We start from the raw sequence: 27,136 nt of genomic DNA on the forward strand, positions 1-27,136 counted from the left end.
GAACCTCCCAGTTCAACCAGAAAAGAGGCCTGTTGAATACACTTAGTTCACATTGCTTCATACACTTCACTGTGTCGGTGTGTATTGAACCTACGTGCTGATAGGTTTTTTTTATTTTCTAAATTGCACCCATATTAAATACGGTGCTGGAAGTATCAAGGCTGAATATATATCTGACTTAAGCTTAAAAGACGTCAAAACATTGATTTGATGAAAGATTGAGAGGATATTTGTCAATGATACATGGCTACAATAATAATACTTCAACAGTTAGCACTTTAAATTGCAATAAACTTTTAATTCCAGATGCATCAACGTTTTGGACCACGTCCAATTACAAAAATAGAAACATTTTATTCATTATTATTATTATTATTTATTTTTTTGATAAGCAGTCCAGAGGTGCAGCGTGACTTAAAAGTACCCGATGACGTCATTGCACAAGACGGGCTGCCGGCTGCCCGTCTTGGTCAGGGCGGTGAACCTGTAGACGTCCGAGTCGGGCCGATGGAGGCCCGTGTGCGACTGGTGAAAGAAAGGTTTGAGAACCTGCAGTCCCACCGGACAGGACATCCGCTTGGACGCCTCCGCGTCTGCAGGCCGCCCCCCCGCCTCCACACTTTTAGACGCTCCCGCCAACCTGCGCCGCATGTTTGTCAACATGTCTTTGGCGGCCAGGCGGCGGCGGCGGCACCCCCCCCCCCCGCGCTGGGCTTGGGCTCTGCTGGCTCGGGACACTCGGGTAGGTCCATCCAGTTCTTTATGAGGTCGGCGAAGCTGTTGTCCCCGAGGACCAGAGGCTGTCGGTTTCTGCTGCGGCTCAGCAGCGACGTCGTCCAGTCCTCCGAGTTGCTCGCCTCAAACGAGGTCCAGCGCTCCAGGCAGGCGTCCGAGGTCGACTTGGGCCGGACTCGGCCGGAGGGTCCCCTGTTGGTGCGGAGGCACGCGGAGGAGGAGACTCGAACGTTCCTGGTCCTCCTCAGCACCACGCCTTCATCCTGCCAGGAGGCCTCGGAGTAACCCGAGTCAAAGTCCACACTCTTTTCACTGCTCGGGGAGCCTTGGGCCAAGCGTCCACGCTGCTCCTCCTCCTCCTCTTCTTCTTCTTCCAGGGGGCTGCGCAGGCAGCAGGCAGAGTCATACGTGCCGGCTTCGCTGGCGTCAGGGACGCGCAGGCGAGCGACTCGCTCCTGCTGGGCCCTCTGTTTGCAGAGTCGTGCCACAGCGAAGGAGCGGGCGCAGGGCTCGCTCAGGGGCCTCGGCCGGCTCATCCGCTTCAGGTCGTGCAGGGATCTCGCCACGCACTGCATCTGCTCCCGGAGGCAGTCAGAGGAGTCTCCTAAACACAGCTAAAAAAAAGAAAAAAGACACAACAAGTCAGCGGCGCAGGCAGAATTGATGTAAAGTCGACTTGCATCAGGCGACAAAGAAGTGGGGCTGGTTTGCGAGATATTACTTCAACTATAGTTAGTCTCAGTCATTTCTAAAACACAGTCTGTTATTTCCATAATGGGGCCAATAAGATTTTTACCAGCTGACATCACTATGAGCGTATAACAAGCGAGGCATTCCTGACAAACCCCCGAGCAGCTTTATGGAGACCATCCCGTGCAGCACGATCCCAGGAAACAACAAAGCTGTGGCTCGGAGAACAGGACGCAGCTTTCGCACGGGCACAAACTCTCCCTGCTTCGTAAAAAGCAAGCGTGAGGGGAAGTTTGGACAAAGTGCAGGAGGGACGAGGGGCATTTCACCTCTGGATTCCCCCCCCACCTCGCGTTGCCAGGATGCTAATATAACGCAGGAAATGAGGGCCTCTCGTTTCAAGTGTGAATCTAATTATTTGCTCCTGTGGCAGGAAGCTCCTAAAAAAAAAAAAGAGAGTATCTAATGTTTTATTGTCATACCAATTCTTATGTTTCGTTTGATGAACCACCCTGTGCTGTCAGTGTTCGGCTTGGACACCATGTTATCACAGCTGTGGGTGCTGAACCATTTGTCCCCATGGGGGGGGGGGGGGGGGGGCAGGGACATCCTCATTGGGACTCTGCGGTGAGCCTGCTCCTCTTAAAATGTTCTGTTCTCCTTGGCTGCCTTCACACAACGAGGAGAAGTGATTCACTAAGTTCAACGCACTTGGTAACGACAGTTTGGTTTTGGATTAACTGACTGAAGGAGGATTGAAACATTCTTGACTCTACTTTGAAAAATAAATTTAAAAAAAATAAGTACAGTGCTCGTTCGGGTTCTTGACCAACGACCTTTGGAATCTCACATTCGAGTCACCACGTGCATCTATAATTATATTATTATATGGAGAAGCAAAACACTTACCATGGCTTGTGAGTAAATCTCCGCAGTGAAGTTTAGAATCCTGTCAATCGTTTCTGCAGCAAAATAAAAAGAACGAGATCAATACTGGGCGTCTTTTCAAAATGACACACACGACCTTAAGCAATGCATAAAGTAGGCAAATAACACTCACCTCGGAGTTTGATTCGGGTTAATTGCCCCCCCCAAAAAATAAAAAAAATCAACAGCACCGCAAATTTCCAGGCGAAAGGAGATGGTGCGTCTCTCTGTATGTCCTCTCATCTGAACCAGATGAAGGTCTACCAGAAGACTTTGACGATGCTCAACTGTTCGCTGCAGCAAATCAGCGGAGGGCATCGAAAAACGAACCAATAGCAAGTCGCCTGAAACTAGATGCCGCCCTGCTGTAGCTCTTCAGGCTCCTAGAGCTGACTCTACATCTGGAGTTGGAGATAAATACTTTTTTTTTATTTTATGAAAATGTATTGAACATTGAAACTTCATGAACTAAACCGTTATCAAACCAGTGACCACGGTTATGTTCAATACTTTTTAGTTGAATTGTCGTCCTGTACCAGTGTTTCCTTTTAGTTTTACACGGCTGTGAAAGACAACTTCATTGCAGGGAATTCAATGACTTTGTGAAAAAGAAAAAAAATAACTAAGAAACGTCTTGACTATGAAGTATCTGTATGGATGTGATTTATTTGGGCTTACACACTGCCCTCTAGTGGACGCTTTTAATAATACACAGGTCTCCTTTCATTGGTAGTAGAGTATAGTATAGTATATAGTAGTATACCATTCGTGACTCCATACATTCTCACCTCACCCGTTGACACCGTATTGTAACCGTTTTTGAGGGTTTTGCATTCAAAATCATTCCAAAGTGAACCTACAAAAGAATTTTCAGCAAAATGTCCCCAAGACAGAATTCAAGCCGGCCTCCACTTCTAAAACGCGTCGAGCATCGCGTGCGTTGCAATAAGGCGGCGTAGCGACTAGTTGCACTTGGGATTGATAGCAAACAAACTCAGAGAATATCAGAACAAAAGCCTTTAAAATCCCATTCACGAGCCAAATGCTTTCTAATTTCGGATCAGATTCAAAAAGGTAAAAATCCAGTTACAAATTTCTCTCGACAATGAAAAGACATCGTCAGAGTGCAGCAAAGACAGAATATTGGGACATTCTGAGGTAGGATTTCAAAATCACTTGCATACATTTGGGGGGGTGTCTATTAACCTGCAGTAAAACTATTCTCTATTTGGTTTTAAATCTCATTTTAATGTGAAATTGATCTGAAGTTGGCCCACAGGATATTTTGAGGTCAAATGTGTGTGTGAACCTTCTTAGTTTTGTTCCAAACATAGCGGAAACAAATGTACGTTTTGTGCATTTTCATTTGATACATCACGCGGTAGAATGAACATGTGAGTTAACTTTTATTTACATGTAACAAGTGAATTACTATTATTATAATATTAGTAACAGACTATCATCCATGTGTCTGTGCTTTACTGCATCTTGTATAATTAGTTATGTGAACCAAAGTGGAGTATAAATAGCCCTACGTCAGATAGCATGTCTCTAAAGAACAAGTGTAAACCGACATCAAGGCACAAACATATGTAAGAAGACGCAACAAATACAACAGAACAATCCATGTTAGAAACAGACCTACAAATGTGGCAGATTTCTACTAAGTGACAAGCATTTCCAGAGTCCTTCTTCAACAAGGAGTTCCTTGGGGAATGTTATTCAGTGAATGTATGGACAGCCATGCAGGACAATGCACTACAATACAACTCGGAATATCGATTCTGTGTAAACATTGTTCCAAAAAACTAAATCCCATAATCCGTTTTCATTATCATTCTTGTGTGTTATCTTCTAAAAAACAAGCTCTGTTGAGTTAAAAGGTTCATAAAAGGTGAATATTAGACAACGTAGATTATTCAGATTTTTGTAAAAAGTTGCGTATCGTATCTTCCTACTGAAACTGCCACTTCAAAAAAAAGTTTTGGTAGTGATGACTACTGTGTAAAAGTACTTCTCAAACTGCTCTTTAAGACTTGAGGACAATATTTAATTTTCTGCATTTTTATTTGCAATGATGCAATATAAGAAACCATATAGGATTTCCTCTTTCAACTTCCACTTTGATAATATAATTTAAGTTACAGATCCAATTTAAAAACTAGTAAGGGATCCTTGGTCAAATATGTATTTACAGGCACTCAGTATGAAAACACCAAGACCAGTAAGAGATGTATGTATATATATAAAAAAAGAAAGATTAACCCAACGAATGTGATGGTAACAAATCAGTGATTGTTGAAGTTCTTTATAGGTTTCCCCTCAAGGAATCGATCCGGTCGTGGTTTTCAGTATGAAACGCACCTATCACCACATGGCTGTTGCAGTCTCTCATGCAGTCTGTGTGCATCAGGCACTGCCCTGCATGAACAGAAAAACAACACCACAAAGAACCATTACACAAATGAACATTTGAAGAGTCAAAGAGCTTTTATTTTGCCATAATACATTTAGATATACGAATTTATCCGGTTATGGATTGAATTCTCATGTTGCATTCATGATCACATTTATTCATATGGGAAACATTTATAAAATCTCCAATTGGAAACCAGCACAAAGCTGAAAGTGACCAATTTATTGCCATTAGGAGTCCAATTGTCTAATCAATAATTGATAGTTGTCTAATTTAAATCAATCTAGCAGTTTTCCTCTTGATGTATTGATTTGAGTTTTCCTTGTTTATTGTGTTAATTGCATCTTTCCGTCCTACCTTCAGAAAAGACCGCAGTCTTTTAGGTTGTTCTTAATAATGACGTCAGTGACGGCGTCAAAGACAAACTGCACGTTCTTGGTGTCGGTGGCACAGGTGAAGTGGGTGTAGATCTCCTTTGTGTCCTTTTTCTTGTTCAGGTCCTCAAACTTGGTCTGAATGTAACTCGCTGCTTCATCAAACTTGTTGGCTCCTGCGAAGCAACAGTTTAGAAGGACAACAAGTGTTTTGTTATTAAGGGTGCCAGAGAATTCTGTTATCAGGGTTGGCAGCAACGTGTCCGCGGTCACACTGAAGATGTTGGACCACAAAAGCGCTGCAAACCTGTGTATTCTGGAAAGCAGATGGTCAGCGGGCTGCGAGTGATCTTCTCCTCAAAGAGATCCTTCTTGTTGAGGAAGAGGATGATGGAGGTCTCCGTGAACCACTTGTTGTTGCAGATGGAGTCAAACAGCTTCATGCTCTCGTGCATTCGGTTCTGAGATGGAGCAAAGTCAGGATTGGCTGCAGTACAACACACCGAGGCTGCCACCAGGGGACGATGTTGTTTAACATTTGACATGCGAGAAATAAACCGTGCAGAGCATCTTTTGGCCAGGTCTCTACTGAGAATGTGCTCTACATTCATTAGCAGTTAGATGCATTTGGAACAAATGGTTCAAGTAACGCAATTGTGCTTTTATTAAACAATTACACTGCATTAGTTCAACTGTAGATGCATCACTTAAGTCCATTGAGACAATATCACCTGAAGCTCACCATCATTGTGTGATTTTAAATGCCACATAACACTCTAAACTATATTTATAGGGGCAAAATAGTGTAGGAAAGTTATATCATTTGTGAAAATAAAGAAAAATATGCTAGAAGGTAGTTTTTCCCCTTACCATCTCCTCATCCTCAGCCAGTACCAGGTCGTAAGCACTCAGTGCAACACAGAAAATGATGGCTGTAACTCCTTCAAAACAGTGGATCCACTTCTTTCTCTCCGAGCGTTGGCCTCCGACATCAAACATTCTGCAATAGGGGACGAAGTGAAGGAGACGTATTGCGTGTGGGGGAAGGAGGTCACAATGAAAGGCGATAAGGTGAAGGGGAAGGGGAAAGGGCTACTGAAGAGGACCCTTCAAGAATGCAGATGGTGAAGAGGGGAGGGAACAGGAAGCCAGAGGGACTCTATCCCAGCTGTGATGAGGGTTTTTTTAGAGAACAGATGTGGTGAAGCCGGTAGAGACAGCCAACACATGTGATGAAAACAAACTGGAGACGTCAATCTTGGGGCTACAAGCGGAATCGGAGCAAAGCACTGGCTGAGAGCTGTGATTACCGTGCAAAGACGGTGCGGCACATGGCTTCTGTAACTTAGATGATAGAGAGCCGTTTGCAGGGTTCAGATTAGCAGACGCACAAAAAGAAATGCCAAATGGAGTAATTGTGAAAAGGCTTCCTTCCGGTGATACTTATTATGGCACACAAGAATGAATTATGAAATTGTGGCTTTCTTCATATTGATTGCCTGCATGCATTATTCAGGCCAAATATTGACAGTGTCAGAAGGTAAATATCAGAGTTTATCAATAAACAGGTCACAGCAGAAGTATGTGGCAGCTTTATTTGTATAATTCAGATATGTTTAGCTGCTTTACACTTGTAAAATCCAAAAACAACTGGGATCTTTGCACTTTAATGTGTGATAGTTTGTATATTCAAATATACATTACGCCAAACCTGGATCCGGTGTATAGGTCCAGTTATAAAATATTGAAACATTTACTGTATCTCCAGCACATCCTCCATCAAGATATCTATCCATCCATCCATTATCATCCCCCCCCCCCCCCCCCCCCCCACACACACACACACACACACACACGAGTGGTCAGGCGGGGTTGGAACACGTTTTATGTAAGACATAAAGTGCTGTAACATGGGGGACATGTTCAAATGTTTCGTTGAGCGGCAGCACGGTGAAACGGATCCAACGTTTTCACTCGGGTCAATTATCAAGCAATCTGCTTAGAGCAGCTGTGTGGTGATGTCCATTCTCAAAACATTTTAATGTATAAAATATGTATGTAATTTAAGGGTATGTTTGTTGTTCGTATCTAACGTCCATTAACATTGACATGGGGCGAGTGCTGCTTACTTGAAGTGCAGTTCCTTGAAGGTGAAGTGAGTCTCCACGATGCCGGTGGTCTTGACCCGAGTTCGCAGCACATCTTGCTGGGATGGAATGTAATCTGCTTTAGCTATCCGCTCCAGGTCATTCAGGTAACTGACAGAGAGAGAGAGAGAGATGATGATGCTATTATTGGCGCAAAGATGACTTGCAACTTGCAAGGGAGAGAGAGAGAAAACCCAAACTATATTCTACACTTTACTTAACTGCCTTAAACTGTTGAACTCTACAATAGAAATTGAGTGAGTCGTGTTCTGCTGTTTGCAAAAATACTGTTTTTACCAATTATTTTTTGACATGGTTAACTTAAAGGCCAAGTAACTTGGATGGGTTTAAAAACTTTTTTTTTTTCTTCTTTTAAATCTTTAAGCCTTTCCTTTGGATTTGCCGCTTAAAAGTAAGATAACGCGGCGCCAATTACTTGAAACATTTGGAAAAGAACAGGTTTTATGCAACACAGATCCAAGTTAAATGTCCACTGAAAGCAAAAAAGACAGTACGACATATCCTTTTTTTAGGTCTCCATTCAACAACTTCAGTTGTCATCATTCTGACAGACTGGTGGTCAGTGGAGGAGTGTGGAAGCATCTTCACCAACCTGCTCCACTTACACAAGCATTGCCTCATCACCAGAGGCCAGCTGGGAGCTTTGGTAGCCCAGACAACCCTCACTTCACAGTCAGTAAGAGAGAGAGTTGGATATAGATTAAATCACATCTGTATCCCGGGCTGATCTATGTTACTGTAAATCTTTCATTTCTAAAGAAACCGTTTGGTTCCCTGTTTATTATTAGGTTACACTATGAAACCATCAGAGTTAGAGGTAGAAATAATCCATAAATTGAAGTTATCTTCCGGGGTCTGTAGAGAAGGAAAGCTAAAAACCCAGACAGAAACATCCCTAACAGCAGGAATATTAAACAGGCCTCATTACGACAGCGAGCGGTTTATACATTTTTTTTTTAAATAACAGTAGTATTTTCTAAAATATATCTGACTGTTGTAATGTGAAACACAGTTTGTGTACTCATGATATGCAGGGTAAACGTTAAAACAAATTAAAGGAGGTCTGCATATGACGGTATCAATGTTTTAAAAATATTTTAGAAAAGAACGCTGTATGTTCACTTGTATTTGGTCCAAAAGTGGCATTACATGTCATTTAACTGGCGGTTTTATCCAATGCGACTTACATTGCATTAGAACCCATGAGTTACATTTTGCCTGTGGAGCAATTAGGGGGTCAGGTGTCCTGCTCAGGGACACTTCCACATGGGGCAGCCGGGATTCAAACCCCCCCCCCCCCCCCACCTTGCGGCTCCTAGCGCACCACACTAATCAATGCGCCGCCACGGCGCGACAATACAAATGTACAAATGCAGATTTAGACCCACTACGCTGCAGAGTCGTTGAGTTGGTATTCCCGCGAGCGAGCGAAGCAACCCTGGATGCCGCTGTCCCCCCACAACCGCCTCATCACGTTGGACAGGTCCTCGGGGAAGATTCCCTGCTCCTCGGCAGCTGCAGACAGAGCGAAGAGCTGCTGGGCATCGTCCTGCGTGGGGAGACAAGCACACAACGCGGGCATCAATGCAAGAAAACGTGTGCTCGGGGGGAGTATTACGTTACAGCAAATGGGTACTGTGTACATAGAAAACACTAAACATAGAATGAGTAGATAATAATTGTGATCTATAGTAAAGCAAAAAACTAAAATAGTGGAACCTGGATGCCACTATGGGCTGAGCGAAGGACATATTGGTCTGACTGAAGGTAACAGCATGCAGGGCAGCTAGAACACATCATGCTTTTGGATATTCTGCTTTTCGCCTCCATCTGTTGGGTTTTGTGATCCAACACAAAAAGAGATAATGGATCACTGAACAAGGCGTTGGGTTCTTTTTCTCGCGGCAGGACGGGATGTTTCCTTGAATATGTACGTAGTCGTCCTTAATTTTAATTCACAATTTAGACGGTTTATTTGTCACATGTGAGGAAACTAACGATCTTTTTGATGTTTTCATTTTTTCTTTGTGAATGTCAATCTCCACCTACTACAAATTCAACTGTTTCTTTTTTTTCTAGCTGCATGCTTGTTTGCTCTTTTTTAATGAGTTCTTCCTCCTGCCTCGACCAAACCAAACAGCCGTTGTGTGCTTAATGAGTGCACGTTGAGGTTGTGTTTACATTTGTTTTAGAGTGCACTCATTAACAATCCGTGTGCGATTGCCATTGTGTACTTCTACAGTGGTGACATGTGGAAGCATCGATAGGCCATCACACTAATTGCTATGTGTGGGAGTCTGGGAGGGTGCTGTCACATATGTAAACGCCATTTGACAGATCTGTCAGATGGAGAAAAAAAAAGGAAGAAAAAAACAGGAGAAAACGCTCTAATGACCACGGCAGTGTCCTTGATCCATTTATTGCGGCTGCAGTTACAGCAGCGATGAGATCGCCTCACTGCAAAGTCACAGAGACACGCACTCCTCTGCAGGAATGAGTGGACACACCTCACTGGCAGCTTGCTCATTTTACAACAACAGTCCTGGCAAACATGAGATTTTTTTAAGATGTACTTCATGGCCACGTGGATTTTCTTCATACGGAAACAATGGGAGAGAACTCTTAAAGCACCCATCTTATGATTTCAGTCCTGGGTGATTTGCTTTAAATTGAGGAATCTGCTAAACTACGAGCTGTTCGGCGGACTTTCAGTTGAGAATCCGGGTCTGTGACGTTAATCCAGACAAAAAGGTGAAAGACATCCAAAGATGACATGCGATGATGAATGAGTTGTTTTAAAGAAAGCAGACATCCACGTCACACTAAAAGGCCAACTGTAAACTTTTCCTTTTACAGACAGACAGTTGCCTTAAAAAAAAAAACAAGGGAACCATTGGAGTCATTGCTGAGGCTGCAGAGAGCATCTGGCAAACAAGATGTGCCGTGCCAGCAGAAACATCTAATCCCCAAAACAGCCCCCCAGTGCCGCTGCCTCCGCTGGCATTAAATACACTTGGACCTTTGTGTTTTTCTCTCTCCGTTTCAACTTTAAGGAGAGAGCAGATCAAGGATAGAGGATGTGAAGTCTGGAGGACACGGACCACTTCCTCGCCTGTTAGATGGATCAGAGATCCACTGTACCACGTTGCAGGGTCAAATACCAACAGCAAATTTATGGCTAAAAAGAAGCTATTATGATCAGGTGAATGTAGGGAATCCTGTGATGAAACATCTGGCTTGGCACATCGTACTACTTTCAATAAAAAGAATAGAGTTGAATTAAATGGAGTAAGAAGAGCACCTCTTTGATGATGATCTTTGTTCACTGGGTAACACGACAATACCAACAAGTAAGGGAGTCTTCTTCTATTTATTGTACTGAGACAATAAGAACAGTTCTGTTGCACCCTGAGGGAGATCCTGATCTGTCCAAGGTTGGTAAAGCCAATGGATTTCTGCATTCTCCCACAGATTGTACTTTTAGGATAGTCAGCTTTCTGCTCCTGCCCTTATAAACCCACAGATCTTTCACTGTTATCTCTGCATATTTGCAACATGTGGCTGGTATTTTCTAACATCCAAGACAATTTCCATGTGTGTCTAACATTATGGCAACGTTTCCTAATTCCTGATTAACAAGTCTAACAAGTCTGTGCATAAGGAATATTGATTTTTAATCTAGAAGATGCAGAAAACGTTATGTCATAAAAAAATAGATGTATTTTCTAAACACACTGTAGCGTGGCTCACTCAGCACACAAAGGCAAATGGACGTTGGGGCAAAAATCCTTTTATTCATTAACAGTACCAACAGTTAGAAAACACCACCCCCCCCCCCCCCCATCGGTAAGCTGTAACATTACTCAACACTGTTATCAACCGGAACTCTTCTACCCAACCTTTCTATACCATAACGCACCCGCCTCCCCCTCTACCCGGCATGCACAGTGCCTCCCCATGAATGGCCGGAGTGAGGGGAGATGACCAGACAAACACACACACACACACACACACACACACACACACACACACACACACACACACACACACACACACACACACACACACACACACACACACACACACACACACACACACACACACACACACACACACACACACACACACACACACACACACACACACACACACACACACACACACGTGTGACTTACCAATCTTCCAGGGCTGCTGTAGTCTATTTTGAGACTGGCCATGGCTTTAACAATGGCCATAATGGACTGGATGGTATTACTAAAAACCACTGCTCGGTACTGCTTGCACTCATCTTCTGAGTAGCCATCTTCATGGATGATCCTGAGGGTGAAAAAAAACAAAAACATGCAACATTTAATAAAGTGCACTTTAAACTGTGTGTTCACGGCTTTGTTCTAGACAATCCTGTTTTTGATTGTTGTAATCTTTATCGGTGGATTCATTGCCACGAGCAGCCGTAGTCACAGACGATAAACACACCATTATGAATCAAGTAAAGTTACAACATTTTGATGCCGACAAGTCTTTTCTCGATAATGTCAGCGTGCTGTGTGGGATGATGCAAAGCAGTAGCGCTCCCACACGCAGCACCGAGCTCATGTCCTGAAATCACCCTTTGTGATTGTGGAGGAACTAAGTGTCTGCGCGACGCATCGTGAGATGCAATCATCCAGCCTCCATCGGCCTGTAGGGGGAAGTGCTTTAGAGCTTTGTGTCCCCACAATAATTCTCCAGTAGAACTCACTGCAGATTTTAACCGGCGTGCTAATGCGAGTGACAATGAATGGTCCCGTTGACACAGGTTACACCGATGTGGAATATTGGGGAACAGGTCACGGTTTTATGGTCTTGCAGGCTGACTTCTGTGCGCCTGTATGCATTAGTGACCCGATGTGTTCAAAAAGTGACAGACTGTGCTCGCTCCAAGCTTATGAAAAATGTATTTAATACCGTGCTAGCCAAGAGAAATGTGAATTATTAAGCAATTTAGGGTCCTCTGTGTGCATGTCTGTGTGTATGTGTGCGTGTGCGCTCTGGTGCACAGATGTTACGAGGTCCTCGGTATTGACAAATTTGTCATACTATTATTGTGCTGTGATAAGAAAAAGACGGCACCAAACGAGAGGCAAGGCTGTCCCCCTGGAAACCAGAAAGTCCTTTATAGGGTATTTGAAAATTGAGTTGCAAACAATTGAGCTGTAATATTGATTTAATGTGGTCAGTGTCTAGGCCCAATGCAGATGATACAATTATTATAATTATAATGCAGCTTTTACTATGAAAGTAAATCTGTGTCATCGCATTTTGAAAGAAAAAGGTGATTGAATTTCTAGCATTGAATATTTATGCATCTTTAAATTGTTTCTGTTTATATTTGACAGAGAGCAGCGGCTCATCGGGTGTAAGCGTTGTAGAGAACGTGCTGTATTGGGACGTGCAATGGTTCCCTATCACACCTCAGATTTCACAACGGAAACACTTCCATCTCTGGGTTTAACAGGAGGCCTTAATAGAAAGCCAGATAAAGATTGCTTTAGTAACTTACTTCATCTGCTTAACGATAGTGCTCTTCCCGGATTCTCCAGCACCTGGTGGAACATTAAAAAAAGATTTCAATTACAAAGCAGCATCAATTACCGGTTGGACTTTCTGCTTTATGAACCCGAGTGAGTCAGTTCCTACAAGCCACCAACTTCGCATCTTGTCCGCTGTTACTACAGATTTCCATAATAGATTCCCCCGTTCAATTCAACATTGAGTTTTTATCACGATAGAATCAGGATCTAGGGAAGAGAGAGATGAACAAGTAGATGAAAAAATATTTTAAAAAGGTGCGTTAACATTTTTAAATCAATAAAATAGAAAAATCTTTTTTTTTTTTTAAGAGAAGCAAAAGGACAAAAAGGTTTTGCTTCTTTGCGAATAACCCTAATAAACCATCACAATCTTGTTAAAATAAATTAATCCAAATTCTTGACACGTCTCTTTTGCTTTCAAGACCCCACCACCCTTCACTGTCCTTTTGACGCCACCTGACCGAGGCCTGCCAACAAACATTAGCCGGGCCCCGGAGCAGCCACAGGGACCAGCAGGGCTGTCAAACCTCATCACATCCACGCAGGGCAAAGGGAGAGGTGTAAAAGCCATGTGTGGGATGCACTTTTCAGTCTCATGATCAGACTCTTCTGTCCTAACATACCAGAGTTAATCCTGAGGTAGAAACTGCAGCTCTTTCTTAAAGCTAGTAAAGATTCACTGATCTAACCGGGGGGGTGTTTCCATTCATTAACCACCCCAATTTTAGGAACTTCATTTTGTCTCTACTTTAACATTTGTCAGTTCCATCTGGAATATCAGAGTCTAAAAAAAAAAAAACAGCATCAAATTGATAGGAATTCCTTAAAAAACAGCCTGTTACAGAAAATAAAAAGGTAGTTGGGTAAAGTGGAATGTTAGTCTCTCTGCGGGTAAACACATGCATGAAGGGTACTTTCCTGACTTGCCATTAATATTTCAAGCCCAAAGTGAGGTGAACATGAAAAAGAAGAGTGAACCCTCGTTCTTTGGGATTTTAGGAGGAACAGGTAGTGTTGTTCTGCTCATGGGGGGGAAACTAACAAACTAACATTTTGGTTTCAGAGCATCAGGTTTCTTTGTTGCGGCAGCCAGAGGAAAGTAAACAGTGCTTCAATTAATGTCCCGGGTGGGATTGGTCATAAAAATAGACAATATGAATCATCACACTTCACAATATGAATCATCGCGCTTATTCTGTATTACAGTGAAAATCTAAAATATGAAGTAGTGGAGCCAAACATTTGTTTTTGAGAACAACTATATTTGGTAGTCTGATAGAAACACATCAGCTGATACATAAAAACACAATCTAAATCCTTAGCATAAGGGTTGTGACCCTCACATGGTACCGAGTGGACCCGCTCATTGCTCAACAAGACAAGCACCGTCACCTTGTTGTCCCCCATCGGTTTGGAGAATGACGCGCCTAAGCGTTGGCATTTTGGAATTAAATCTGCCGAATATTCGAAAGGGAACAGACGTGTCCACAGGAACATGAAGCCTTGTAGCTCCAGTGAGGATTCGTTGGGATTACAGAGATCAGTCTGTGCGCTGCGCTGCCAGGAGGACGACGCATTTCCTTTCAGTGTCGTTGTAGATGGACCAGAATCCCTTCATGGCGAGGAGAAGCCGATGCCCTCTTTATGCTACTAATCATACGGGCTCCTTAATCGGTTTTCAGTCAGCGCCGCGACACGAGGACATGATTTAAGGGTAAAAAAAAAAAAAAAAACGCATGTAGTTTCACACGCATCACTTGCTGCTTGGCCACGGTCACAGTGGCCCCACTGGTGATCAAACAAGGCCTTTACTCCTGGACTGGTGAGACATCCAAACGCCCTCCACACAGGGCCCCACGGCCCCTTTCCACCTGTCCAGTCCGCCCCTTTCAATCTACATTTCAGATGCAAACACGGGCAGTGAATCCGGACCTTGAACATTGAGCCACTAATTCTAATAGTCTTTGAACTAAAGTCGATATTCGTTTAACCTTTAAGATTTCCTGTAAGCAACACCGGGGCAGACGTGCACGCCAGAGAAGTTCCCTTCGGGGGTTTTCTGTCAGAAATTTCCTTTTAGGCAACAAAGCTACTTGGGGAAAAGATCCCGTTTTTCATTCAAATGAACACTTTGTGGCTGAAAGCACTGAATGTCGACTTCCTCTGTGTTTCAACAGACTTGAGGTCACTGCAACTGAAGGAGCAAAGCTTGAGAAGAGAAAAGACTATAATTAAAAGGCAGTTAAGGGAGAAGGCAGAGAGAAAGCGTTGTGACAGTGAAGGTGGACAAGAATGATTTAGAGGGGGGGGGGGGTGACAATGCAGAGAAAGAGAGAGTCTCTGCGGGACAAAGAGAGTAAGAGGAGAAAGTGGTGGGATGAGGACTAACATGAGGGCCATGTAAATTCATCAATGTTCATAAAAGGTTACCCGTCAGGTTTCACATGGATACTGTTCAGCTGGGAGTTCAACAACTATTAGCAAATTGAAAAATGAGATTGCACAAGTGACATTGAAGTTCAGGCTGAAAAGCTTTCAGTGAGCAGCAGCATCATCATCATTTGTTTTGTTCTTTCCTTCAGCAAAAAAAAAAACTCTTCAAACTATACAAACTCAATTTTTAGTTTGTCTGTTTGAGTTTATAGAGGAAGATTTTAGAGAATTATTGCAACAGCACAACGTTTCATTATTAAAGACTAAAATATTACCACTACATAACTTATAATAGCACAATTTCTCACAGTGACAATCCCAACATGGCCGACAGCAGGGTTTATCATCTTTGTTTAACATGTAAAACGCAGATTTCTCTCCGATTGTTACAAATGCTAATAGCCTTTCTTAATTCTTCATCTTCTCGGGGGGTAAAAAAAAAAAAATGAAGGGCAGAAAACATCTCATCTCATTTCAAAAGGCATGTCACATCCTCCTTGGGAGGACTGTGATCACAAATAACGCGTCAGACGGTCCAATGCCGCGGCTTTTCTTCTTCTGTGACACATCACATGTTTCAGCATATGCCAGCATCATAGGCCATCTAGCGTTTACCCGGCTGCCATGAGAGAAGGACTCCGTGGCCTGGCCGGGGACACGGTTCCTCCTTCGCTCTCTGTTGGCGTCACAACTGTTCATCCAACGAGCCCCTGCAGCCATTTAGAAAGGTCAACCTCCGCTGGGCGTTGATGACACCGAGCAGGCTACACAACAACGATGATGCTGCGCTGGCTATTTAAAGCCTTGACTGACACAAGCTGACGTGAGTGAATACATTTGTAGGTAGTTTGCCTCCTGAGCCATAATCAAGAATATCTGTAGAGACCTGCGGTAGAAAACAAATAAAAGCATAGTACTCCATGAGGGGTTGCGTTCAAAACCGAATCCAGAAGAATGTAATAACTTTCCATCAGTGGAGAAGTACTTAATATCCAAGAACCAAGATAAATAATAATCATTGAAGGCCCAGCGTAATTACATCAGTGTTTCTCCTAACACTAAATTATGAAAAATTCTAGAATAAAAAAAAAATCCCCCCCCCAATCCAATACTACTACTGTGCACATTGTACTTCCCCATTGACTCCAGCTTAATCCACTTCACTTCACTGCAGGAAACTGTTCACCACCTCACGCTCCACCCGCTCCTCTGCAGGATGTACAGCTCCTTGATCATCAATCAACGCATCAATAAAGGCCTGATTTTAATGTGAAACTGTCCATTTCAGACACACAGAGCACAACCTAAAAAAGGAGGAAACACACTGGTTTGGGAGCGTGTCGCTCAGCTTTCGACGGCTCACAACATCGTTACTGCCCGCAGCGAAGATCGCCGACAGTGCAGACTTTAAGAGGGGGGGGGGGGGGGGGGGGACGCCGTGTGGGGTGATGGCTGTGAGGCAGCGAGCGGGGCAGGCTCACATGTAGAAAAGCGCAGAGACTGGGCTGCTGGAAAGTCGCCACGTCGGATAGTTGCTGCAGTCGGATGATGTCATGATGTCCCGGTCATTGCCTTCAAAAAGGGGTTCAATTTCCACTGTGCTCTGTACGTGTGACAATAAAAGTTGATTTACGTACATCAGTCATTCCGGTGACAGCATTTTACTTTACTCATTGATTAGGTTCAGCCTGTGTAGGTGGATTAAGCTTTGATTATCTATGTGTGTGTGAGAGACCCTTGTGTGACGCAGGCTTGCTTCTAGTCCTTTGCCTTTTCTCAGCAGACTTAACATTCCACTTCTTTATTTTTCCCCCCCTTCATCCTTCCTACATTAGCCGGCAGATACCGTTCATTTTCTAATAATTTCATGCAGAATCAGTCTGCCAGGGGGAACAAAAACTTACTGGACAACAAAATGAGCTTACTAGATCACTGCATGCCGGGTTCCATCCCCGGTGTTTCAGCCGGGAAGCCGGCTCCCTCCCGCTTCAAAACCACACAACCCAAGCGAGGTGAAAAAAAAACGATGGAGAATTCAGTACAATATGTTTTCGCCTTGAGTGAGTGGAAAAGTAGGTCATCAGCATCACAGGCTGTGGCGGAGCTTGGCTGCCTTGCTGTGCAGACCAGGCAGCTTCACAGCCAACGTTAACCCCATTTAATCCTGTTTCACGTGTGCTCACGAGCACCGTCAACACATTTACATACGCTCTGTGCTAAAATATCCTCCAGTTGAAATCACTAAAGAGCATCTTCACTGCAGTTACTGCAACACAGGAAGCAGAAAATGGTGTCGCAGTTTGGCAGATTGTAAGCGAGCAAACAGCTTTTTAAATGCCGCAATCTGTTTAAAAAAAAAAAAAAAAAAAAAGCATCAGGGAGAAACCGGGACGAGGGAAAGACCATTTTGAACTTTGACAAAGAGCACCACACAAACACAAGAGCAGCTGTAATGTGACATTTAGATATTAAGGCAACCAATCACTACTGCCTGGGGAAAAAACTGTTTTTACACACACACACACACACACACACACACACACAAACACACTTATGTCCATTAATATGAGAACGGGCACCTTGTTAAAAGGTCCTTTTAGACTTCAGTGCATCGTCCAGCACCGTGTACCATCCTGCCTTAATGCATACTGCAGTGGGCTGCTGTAAAAGGCACTCCTCCAAACTGCTTCAAACCTTTCCTATGAAGCCTTCTGGGTCACAAGTGTCAACTCATCCTCCTCAGTAAACCTGCCGGGTGTGTAATCAGGCTTGCTAAAATAACAACAGCTACAATCCCTAATACTAAAGAATTACAAAAAAATAAAAACTGACAAATGTTATATAGACCACCGTTTATGGTTAAAACAAAGCAGTTCTAAACAAATAACATTTGCTATGGTTCTACACACGAATTAGATGCAGAGTCCCGTTTTATAAACTAGAAACCATACAGCTGAAAATAGTGTTGACACTGTCCATGGTCCTGAAGAGTATTCCTCAGTCGTTCTAATTACATTTAAACCCACAAAAAATACTTAAGGATTTGTGAGAGGAAATAGTTGTACTAATAGCAGTACTAATTCCACTTTACCGTTTGTGATGGGTTGTTTGAGGTAGCAATAATCACAAAGAATACATACCAGCCACTTGGAAAATGAATAGGGAAAAAAAATGTTATCTACACATACTTGAGCTTGCAAATTAAGATCCGATGCTTCTTTTTGTGAGCATGTGGCTACATCTGCATGTGGAGATATACATTTCATCAACTAACATACAAGTTGGCTTCATAACCGCTGGCAGTCATGCAATGGGCTCTAAAATTATTATTTTTTTACACCTAATCAATTTGGTAGTTTAACCTTAAACTGCGACTGCATAATAACAGCCTCCCACGCACTCGTATTCTGGTCCAAAGAAATTAAAGCCTGCATAAAATACAGAAATTACAGCCTGGGGGTATGAAATCCACGACTTCCTACCTTGTTAAATTTGCTGTGCTTGGAATGTGATTCCTCACATATACACAACGATCACAGTTGGTGCTTGCCTGGAGGTTATATTACTTAAACTCTCCCACTTCCTCATGTTCTTCCATAGCGTCGAAGCATCATACATGCACCCGCACACATGCCAGCGAGCCGATAGGACATCAGGACCGTGTCAAGCTGCTGTTAAAACTAGGAGAGTAGAGTTCTGTTTTCACGACTCACTGGCACGAGGCAAAGAGTGCAGCTGTGTCTGTTTGAATGTGCTCAAATAAATGTTTAAAGATTTATTTGTTTGGCCAAGGGACACAAAATCTTGAAATCTAAAATGTAGTGGCGATTTGTATTTTTTAACAAACAGGAAGCCGTTAGAGATGAAGTTGTGCAGGCAGTAGAATTCGTGATTTCATACTAGATCAATAAACTATTAACTGGATTCCTGAGATATTGAGTCTTTGACTTAACTTGAAGCAAAACTAGAACAATGAAGAGTCAATGACCTCCCACACAACTTAATAAGAACAGTATAAAGAACATTAAAAATGTATTAAAGACATTTACTAACTCGTGGGATAATCTTACAACTGTGTATCCATATATTTACAGCAATTTAAACTCATGTTATTACTATCCATGCATTTCCAACAATGGTCTCTCTCCCAGCAAACATGTTTTTTTTCCCCCATTCAATTTTATTTAATTTGTAATTCTAGCAAGACGCTTTGCAGATCATGGAGAATGGGATCAGACCCTCGCGGACATGGCATCATTCCAACTCTTTTTGCACCATATTTACCGGCACCTTAACCGGTTTGAGTTTTTAACTATATGAAATGCCTCCACAAAGCTGGTGGCTTGGGTTTAGCTGAAAGGGAACTTGAGGTTGGGTGCTACGCTACCGCATTGACGTCGGTCGCTGTGTTAGCGGTGCGCTAGGCACACATGCACAAACGTGCACTCAAAGCACGCCCAGCAGAGTAAACCAAGCACACAGAGGTCCGTATTAGAACTCACGCAAAGGGGGACTGACTTTATTCTCTGCTCAGGTAGGTACTCCTCTATGCATTTACAGTACAACAAGCGGTTTCACTAATTACCAAAGACATACATCCCAGATGAATCATTGTTTAGAGAGGGTTGTGAAAAGGTAACAAGTTATTGTTAAATGTGTTTCTACATTTAGGGTCACATGACAACTAGCCGTACTCATTCCCTAAAGTTGTGACAGTCTACCGGCAGATGGAAGGAAGTGAATTCCTTCAAGTCTCTTCAGTCCCTACTTTTAGCCCTATAAATAGCCTTCACTGCTAAATAGTTAATATAAACACATGGCCAATTGATCGTTAATATAAATAATTGCAGCCTTAAAAGCAGAGAGATGCAAGCAGCCACGGGGTAACCTTTTTTAACTAAATTAATTTGACACTCCGACTCAAATTGAAGTCAGTTGGAACTACAACAAATTTAGAGCAGTTTACAAAAAACATCATTGGAAAAGTTGTGTGAACTGTGTTTGTATAAAACAAGCAGTAATTAATGACTTGTTCTACATTCACATGTATACACTGAAACCATTTTAGCACCTGCTGGTATTGCAAAATGAAGAAGAAAAAAAAAAAAATCCATGAAGGCAAAAGGTATCATTCAGTGGGATTGTAACCATAGCGACCAGGCAGAGGGGGATGAAGACTGGCTCATCTTTGTGGTCCCAAAATGCAATGTGCTCACGTCATGACGACACTTCCCCCGTCTGAGGACTGTGAGTGAAAGTCCACACGGTTACAAGACTCTTAAATAAATTAGGTCTTGATATTAACATTTGTTGTTGGTCTCAAACAAAACTAAAATCACCACGGTGCCTCTGCCATACAGCTTACAATCATCAGTCGATGAACAACTAAATCTCTCACACACCCCTCCTCCTCCTCCTCCTCCTCCTCCTCCTCATGTAATTCCTGCATTTACATGAGTCACATCCTCTGATGACTTGCGTCTATTTGTGCCGTAATCCTGGAGACTCCCGCACGGAGCAGACTCGGATCATTGGCCGACGTGGGACCCGTTAACCTCCCCGTGTTCAAACCCGGGCTTCCAGGTTTTAAACCGCTCGAGGCTCTTTGAAAGTTTGCCAGCTTACACGCTTTAATTGGGGGCAACTGTGGCTCAGTGGCAGAGGTTTGTCCTTCGATCGGTGGATCGGCGGTTCCCACCCGCGTACCTGCGGTGTATGAATGGCTAAGAATGTGTGTGTGTGTGTGTGTGTGTGTGTGTGTGTGTATAGAGAGAAATGCTATGCTAATAAAGAGTGACTGTACACTGCTGCAGTCTACTGGGTAGAGTTTTAAACCGCTCTGACCCTCGGGATGCAACAGTTGCTACTCCAAAAAGAATTGATAACAAGCAGCAGGTACTGTGGGATCATTTGGCATCTTCAAGATTTTCCGTAGTCCTCAACCAGAGACAAAAACATCTGTATCATCACACTACACACAATGCTTCTATTGTCTAAGGAAATCTTTCATCCACCAATGCAGACATCCAGGGCAGCGCTTCTCCCATCATTGAAATGTGGCATGTTCCATTTACCCAATTACGTACGCTCGTTTTGTTTTAGCTCATCTTTACTGTGATCCACTGTTGTGCGAGTTTCTCTCCACTCCTCGGACCGACTGGCGGACTGCAGTTAGCGACATGGCGCTCAAAACACTGCGCAATCCGCCAACTTGGTCCCTCCCCCGCTTTGTTTCAACGACGCTTGCCTGTAAATAAAGTACCAAGCAGGCATTCTGTCAGGAAACGGGGCGACTTAAACAAAGTAAGTGTAGACAAGCTAGAGAAAATGAAGTGTGTCAACAATAATCATCAAACACCCACAAAATGGGTTCCATCTGTGTTTTACCGGGTACTGAAGAAGACTGTGTGTGCATCCAAAAGGCCTTTCACCAAACCGGGTTTCATTCGAGTCCGCCACTAGCTCTATTTTAAACGATATCGTGTGGGACTTTCAGGAATGTGTGCTGGATGGATGATGTTTTAGACTCGCCCAGTCTCCCTCTGGACCAAACCACACGGAGCCAATGGAAATGTGAGGAGACTGACGACATCATTTTTTGTTCTATTCAAGGAGGTATTGATTGCGTTACTGAATGAACTCAGCCAACAATGAATACAGGCGATGTTTGTGGAGAGGTGGATCATTTAAATTGGATCCCAGTGACATTAAATATGGCAGCTGCCCTTCAAAGTGTTCCAATATCTTTTCCTTCTGCAATTACTTACTCGCGCCTATTTTCAGAGTGAAAACAAAGGCATTTGAAAAGGGAAAGGTTTCACTTTGTTTTCTACAGTGCAGTACCCACAGATAGAAGTATAGAAGAATAAAGGGGTTTGGTTACTGGGTAAAATATCATTTTATTGATTATTTGTCTGATGATGTCAAAACCTGCTGTAATGATTCCTTTAAATGACACCGTTGTTGGTAAATAATAAGATGAACCATTATCCAAATGAGGATTGTATTATCAAGCAAAGATGTAAATTATCCCTGCTTGACTAGAGTCAGAAGACGATTTGAAGACGTCATCCACTAGAGAATTTGCACTTGAATTCTGTTCATCGCTGTGTGACTGTAGCCAGGATTGGGAGTTATATCAACTGCCCAAAAGTTGAATATAGTCTTTTCTTAGCAACACAAAAAGTGTCCATTTAAATTTGACCTTTTCTAGGCAATTGCATGAGTTTATAAATATCTTGTTAAAAGCATTTTCCCATCCTTATTCTCTGCCTCTACCATCCATCATATCGACTCTTGTTCTTTATCTTGCCCTTTAATCTGAGAAAAAAAACAAGTAAGAAGTCAAGGTCACACAGAGTTACTTCCAGTAGCTCCGTCGAGTGTAACCACTGTGAGGGGATTGGTGCAGAGGTAACTTCTTGATACCAATGAGACTTTGCCGCGGCCCTAGCTCACCTTTCTGGTTGAGTGGAATATGAAAAGACGAGGAAGGAAAGAGATGAATGAAGTCCCCTAAATCATAGATGAGGGGCTTATAACGGAAATGTGTTCGGAGCTTGAAAGATGGGGAAGGAAGATGCAGTATGTGATAGATGTGAGTATATTACACATGGTTCTCATCTAAAACTTCCATCACAATTTAAAAGGCTACAAACAACTGCGGAATGAACATGCCAAGTTAAAAAACAAAGCATTAAACATGGACTCCATGGCAAAATTGTATTTCCTGTTTACAAACAAAGCATTTGGATGCAATTTATGACCCATCAAAAGGGTTCCTATGTCCCTGGAACCCTTGACATCCATTTGTTTACTGCACGGAAGCGTATGGAGGGACACCGAACCATAAACAAAACACACACACATTTTTTATAGAATATACCCTAAAAGACTAGATTGGCTGTTAGTACAACACATGATCTCCACATAGTTAAACTAAAATAGCCACTATGGACATTTTGAGAACCACTAGATCAAGCAAATTGCAATGCATCTAGACTCATATATTATTACACACGTCATCTCATTCAAAGACCCAAAACTACAAACGCACACTAGTTGTTTTTCTTTCCAAATACATTTAGAAATAAGTTCCCATGACTGTTAAAAGATGTGCCGTGCCTCCACTTTCCAGTCCGCCTCATTAATAAGATCCTCAGATATTCTGAGTAGAGGTCGTTCTTTAATGCCACTACCAGAAATAATTTGTATCAGGGGATTTGTCGAGGACTTTGTTCATTTATTTGATCAAGTCATGTGCAAGAAGTGAAAAAAAAAAAATAGAAAACACATTGCATTTTAGGTGAGGCTGTAGTGATGGTGCACGTTTTGCAAGTTCAGCTAAGAACACACTTAATTGGAACTTGGTGGTATTTGGCAGAGACATGACAGAATGTGCTTAAGTATATTCTTTTAGTTTGTGGGTAGTTGGTGTGAAGTTGTCATTTCTGCATGGACAGTTTCACCCTGAGCCCTCCTCGCTGTCAGGAGCAGTGACTCATGTCTGAGAAGCACCGTCATTATCACCCTGCCTGAGGTGAGAATTAGAGGAAAGCTGCAGTGGAGGATCGTTGATGACTGGAAGGAAGGATGTTGGAACAAAGCAATGCGTTTGCCCACTTTCAGAGTGAAACTGCGTCATAGGCAAACACAGAACACACCGTAGAAGCTTTTAAATGTGAAATACACCCGATTACATTACTGCAGTAATTAGACTGATGGACAGATAATGTCCTCATATGCTTCATGGTGGTAAAGAATGATACGAGAAAAACACTGAAAACCATTCTGCACCTTTTCTGCTGAGATAATACTGCTTATTTATTTATTTTGTTAGAAAACCATTTGTTTTTGTACCCAAACCAAAGTGAGTGATTACAAGACATATATTATAATAATTAATTAAAAGATCAGAACCTGGAAATACCGATTTGAAGATGCAATCCAAACATACCTTATGCACCATACTGTACCGACATGATAAGCACAACACTTGTTCTTTCAAAAGACGCCCTGCTCGGCAGACAGTTTCCTCTCCAAAAAGAAGATATGGGAAAACAGCTGATTTTTTTTTTTTATAATATCTATTATAAATAGTTTTCTTCCTGATCCACTACCAACCACTAAATATCCAATTTTTGCTCCAGTTACTTTATAGCCGTAGTCATCACTCCTGTACTACGCGTGACTCTTTAATTTCACCTAAAAGCACGTATAGTAGCTACTCCTCATGAGAAGACTGATCTGGTCCTGCCAAAGATATTGTTGCATATAGAAAGACCTCCAGGGATAAACGTGCTCTGAGAGACTGTAACATTACAGAGGGAAGCAATTCAGAGTCTGCAAAATATAAAATCTGAATTTCACTGGGCAGCGGGAGGAAACCAGAAGCAACCCACACAATTCTCTTTGTACGTTTTTCTGTTGCTGCGGTATCGTTGGGCTCTGCTTGCTCACACAACCATGGTCGTGAACTGAAAATGCTCCAAAAAGATAAACATCTCATTTAAAAAAGATGCTTCCAATGAAATCTGCAGCACTTCTATCGCCTCTGGCACAGAGCACGGCTACCGCTCAGCCGGTGGCACGCGGCTAACTTTGTGAGAAGCGCTTGCAGTGCAAAGGTGGGCACTGCGCTTCCATGACAACGCCGGTGCGGCCTGCTGACGCGCACGGATGTCAACTCTGTGTCATCAAAAGCAAAGAGTGGCGCCAGTCTGCTTCATCTTAAAACATGGCAAGGAATGGTTTGCCGTTCTATTGTTTCATATGAATCCTGCAAATTGTACCTTTAAAAAGATGAGTTCCATGTGTGAAAAAAAAAAAGCCAATGTAATGAGTGGCTGCCATGAGAAACCATACAGCGTGAAAATAATCATCGGTTTTGGACCCAAGAAGGGCACAATCATGCAGATCAAACCAAGAGACACCTCAGAAAATGAATATAGAAGTTTGCTACGAAGATAATAAACGTCATGAGCTTTTGGTAAACGGTGATCATCAGAGTAAAACATCAAAACTAAGGGTGATGCAACGCTCAGATGGACCCCATTCCTCCATTAACGCTCATCAATTCCAACCTCAACTCTCTCCCAACGGCTCACGCGCGTGCACACACACACACACACACGCGCGCGCAAAGGGGTTTAAGATAGGATTCAGAAGTCAGGTGTCTGTTGAGTTAGAGTTAGAGTTTAAACAATGCAGAAAAGCCCAAAACAAGACAAGAATAACAAATGAAAAACAGGCAGCCAAATTGGATAAGCGGTAAAGAGTGGAAGGTGTTTGTTGTTTTTGCATGAGCATAAAACACCACGGAACCGACGGGGAGCGGGGTGTTTTAGCTCTATAATCTATTTAATTACAAAAAGGCGCTCCCCCACTGTTTTCACGGGACAGGGGCTGAATTTCAGTAACTAAGCTTACAGGACGACACGAGTATCTACATGGCCTCCTTTCCGAGCGTATTTGCACAAGCCCCTTGGCAAATACGAGTGGATTTCGTGGCCCGTGTTGGACTTGGTCAAGTTTAAATTCATTTCTTTACAGTTTAGACTATTTTCACGAAAGCGCAACGTTGAGCCGCCTGGTTTCTCATTAGTACCAGCTGGTCTTTACATTGGATGAATTGGATCGCGGATTCCTTTGATACAATCATATAGCAGCAGCAGGTGTGGACCTACCCAACAGAAGCAGTTTCACTTCCCTGGCCGCCTTCTCTCCGTCCTCTCGGAGGTTTTTGTCAATGGTCTTGGACCTCTCCGCGGCAGCCTTGTCCTCTGCGCTCACCGTACAGCCCATGGCTCCAAACGCAGCGGCGCGCACCGACCACACGCGTCAAGGAAAAGGCTTTCAACGCCGACGGCCTCAGCGCGCCGGGGCCGATGGGAATGATCGCAGCGGCGAGTCGACGTCCCCGCTCCGTCCTGGTCCAGTAGTGGGATCCAAATGGTTTGGGCTTCAGCGCCCCAGGTTGTTTTTTTTTGTGTGTTATTATCAGCGCCGCTCACAGCCCTCCGTCCCGCAACCATTCACAGGACGCCCCGGCTGTCTGCTCCGCTGCGCACAGCTGCACTCGTATTCACGCGTTCCTCTGGTCGCGGGGGCTGTTGGTGCTGCTGCGGTCCTTTTCTCTCTCCCCCCCCCACCCTGACCGGTTTTCCTCCCGGGACTCGGTCGCATCGGTGCCGCTCGCGCAACTTGTCGCGCGAGTTCAATTAAAACAGGTGCGCGCTTCACAGCGGGCTGGTTGGACGAATGGGGGTGGGAGGAGGGAGGAGAGGTGCAGGGGGGCGTGGTCGCAGAGCGAGGAGCGGCGTAGGGGGGGGGGGGGGGGGGCGTGGTCGCAGAGAGCGGCGGCGCGTGGACTGCAGTTGCCGCTGTGCCAACTTCACTCCACCGCATCCCACACGGACGAACACGCGCCGTGGACATGGGACTGAGACCGAGCTGCTCTCGTCTGACGGATGTGCACGACGAGCTGCGATAACGTGGCCGATTGGTCGTTTGTGTCACGTGTCAACGAGAGAGGCTGCCACACGCTCCAGCTGAACGAGGAGGTGGTGGACAGCGCCGCCACCTGGACGGAAGTAGACATTTTCACTGGAGGAAAAATTCTGTAGCCAAAAGTGAACAAAACAAAATAATTCATACATGTATATATATTTATGTTACAAGAAATGCAGCTCAAAGGGAAGAACCGCATCACCACAGTTTACATATACCGAAAAAGGGTATGATATCTAAAAAATAAATTCATTGTAAAATGTAGTAAACCAAATGTTTTCCATCGCGCCAATTAATTCACTTAAAAGTAAG

At 43.4% G+C, this 27,136-nt stretch overlaps 2 protein-coding genes across 2 annotated transcripts; both read right to left on the bottom strand.

Annotated features, from left to right (window-relative positions):
• Nucleotides 1-78: 78 nt before the first annotated feature.
• Nucleotides 79-3,343, bottom strand: LOC119230023 (PAK4-inhibitor inka2). The gene is given in 4 exon segments (XM_037490947.2): nt 79-681; nt 684-1,349; nt 2,335-2,387; nt 2,486-3,343. Coding segments are annotated over 3 exon segments (936 nt in total). The 5' UTR covers nt 2,338-2,387; nt 2,486-3,343; the 3' UTR covers nt 79-414.
• A 396-nt stretch (nt 3,344-3,739) lies between these two features.
• Nucleotides 3,740-26,582, bottom strand: LOC119230022 (guanine nucleotide-binding protein G(i) subunit alpha-2). The gene is made up of 9 exons (XM_037490946.2): nt 26,002-26,582; nt 12,853-12,895; nt 11,486-11,627; nt 8,699-8,859; nt 7,272-7,400; nt 6,013-6,142; nt 5,450-5,603; nt 5,126-5,318; nt 3,740-4,773 (listed from the first exon to the last, which is right to left on the bottom strand). Exons 1-8 carry the CDS (start codon nt 26,117-26,119, stop codon nt 5,128-5,130), a joined length of 1,068 nt encoding a protein of 355 aa, XP_037346843.1. The 5' UTR covers nt 26,120-26,582; the 3' UTR covers nt 3,740-4,773; nt 5,126-5,127.
• Nucleotides 26,583-27,136: the final 554 nt, after the last annotated feature.

This window comes from Pungitius pungitius, chromosome 8, assembly GCF_949316345.1.
Source record: "Pungitius pungitius chromosome 8, fPunPun2.1, whole genome shotgun sequence".
NCBI classification, from domain to species: domain Eukaryota; kingdom Metazoa; phylum Chordata; class Actinopteri; order Perciformes; family Gasterosteidae; genus Pungitius; species Pungitius pungitius.

Excerpts from the sequence above, each read along its gene's own strand:
- LOC119230022 (XM_037490946.2), bottom strand. The coding sequence starts at position 26,119 with ATGGGCTGTACGGTGAGCGCAGAGGACAAGGCTGCCGCGGAGAGGTCC. Across the intron at positions 11,628-12,852 it reads ACTATCGTTAAGCAGATGAA|GATCATCCATGAAGATGGCT; the intron begins GTAAGTTACTAA and ends TTTCACCCTCAG. Across the intron at positions 7,401-8,698 it reads CTCAACGACTCTGCAGCGTA|TTACCTGAATGACCTGGAGC; the intron begins GTGGGTCTAAAT and ends TCTCTCTGTCAG.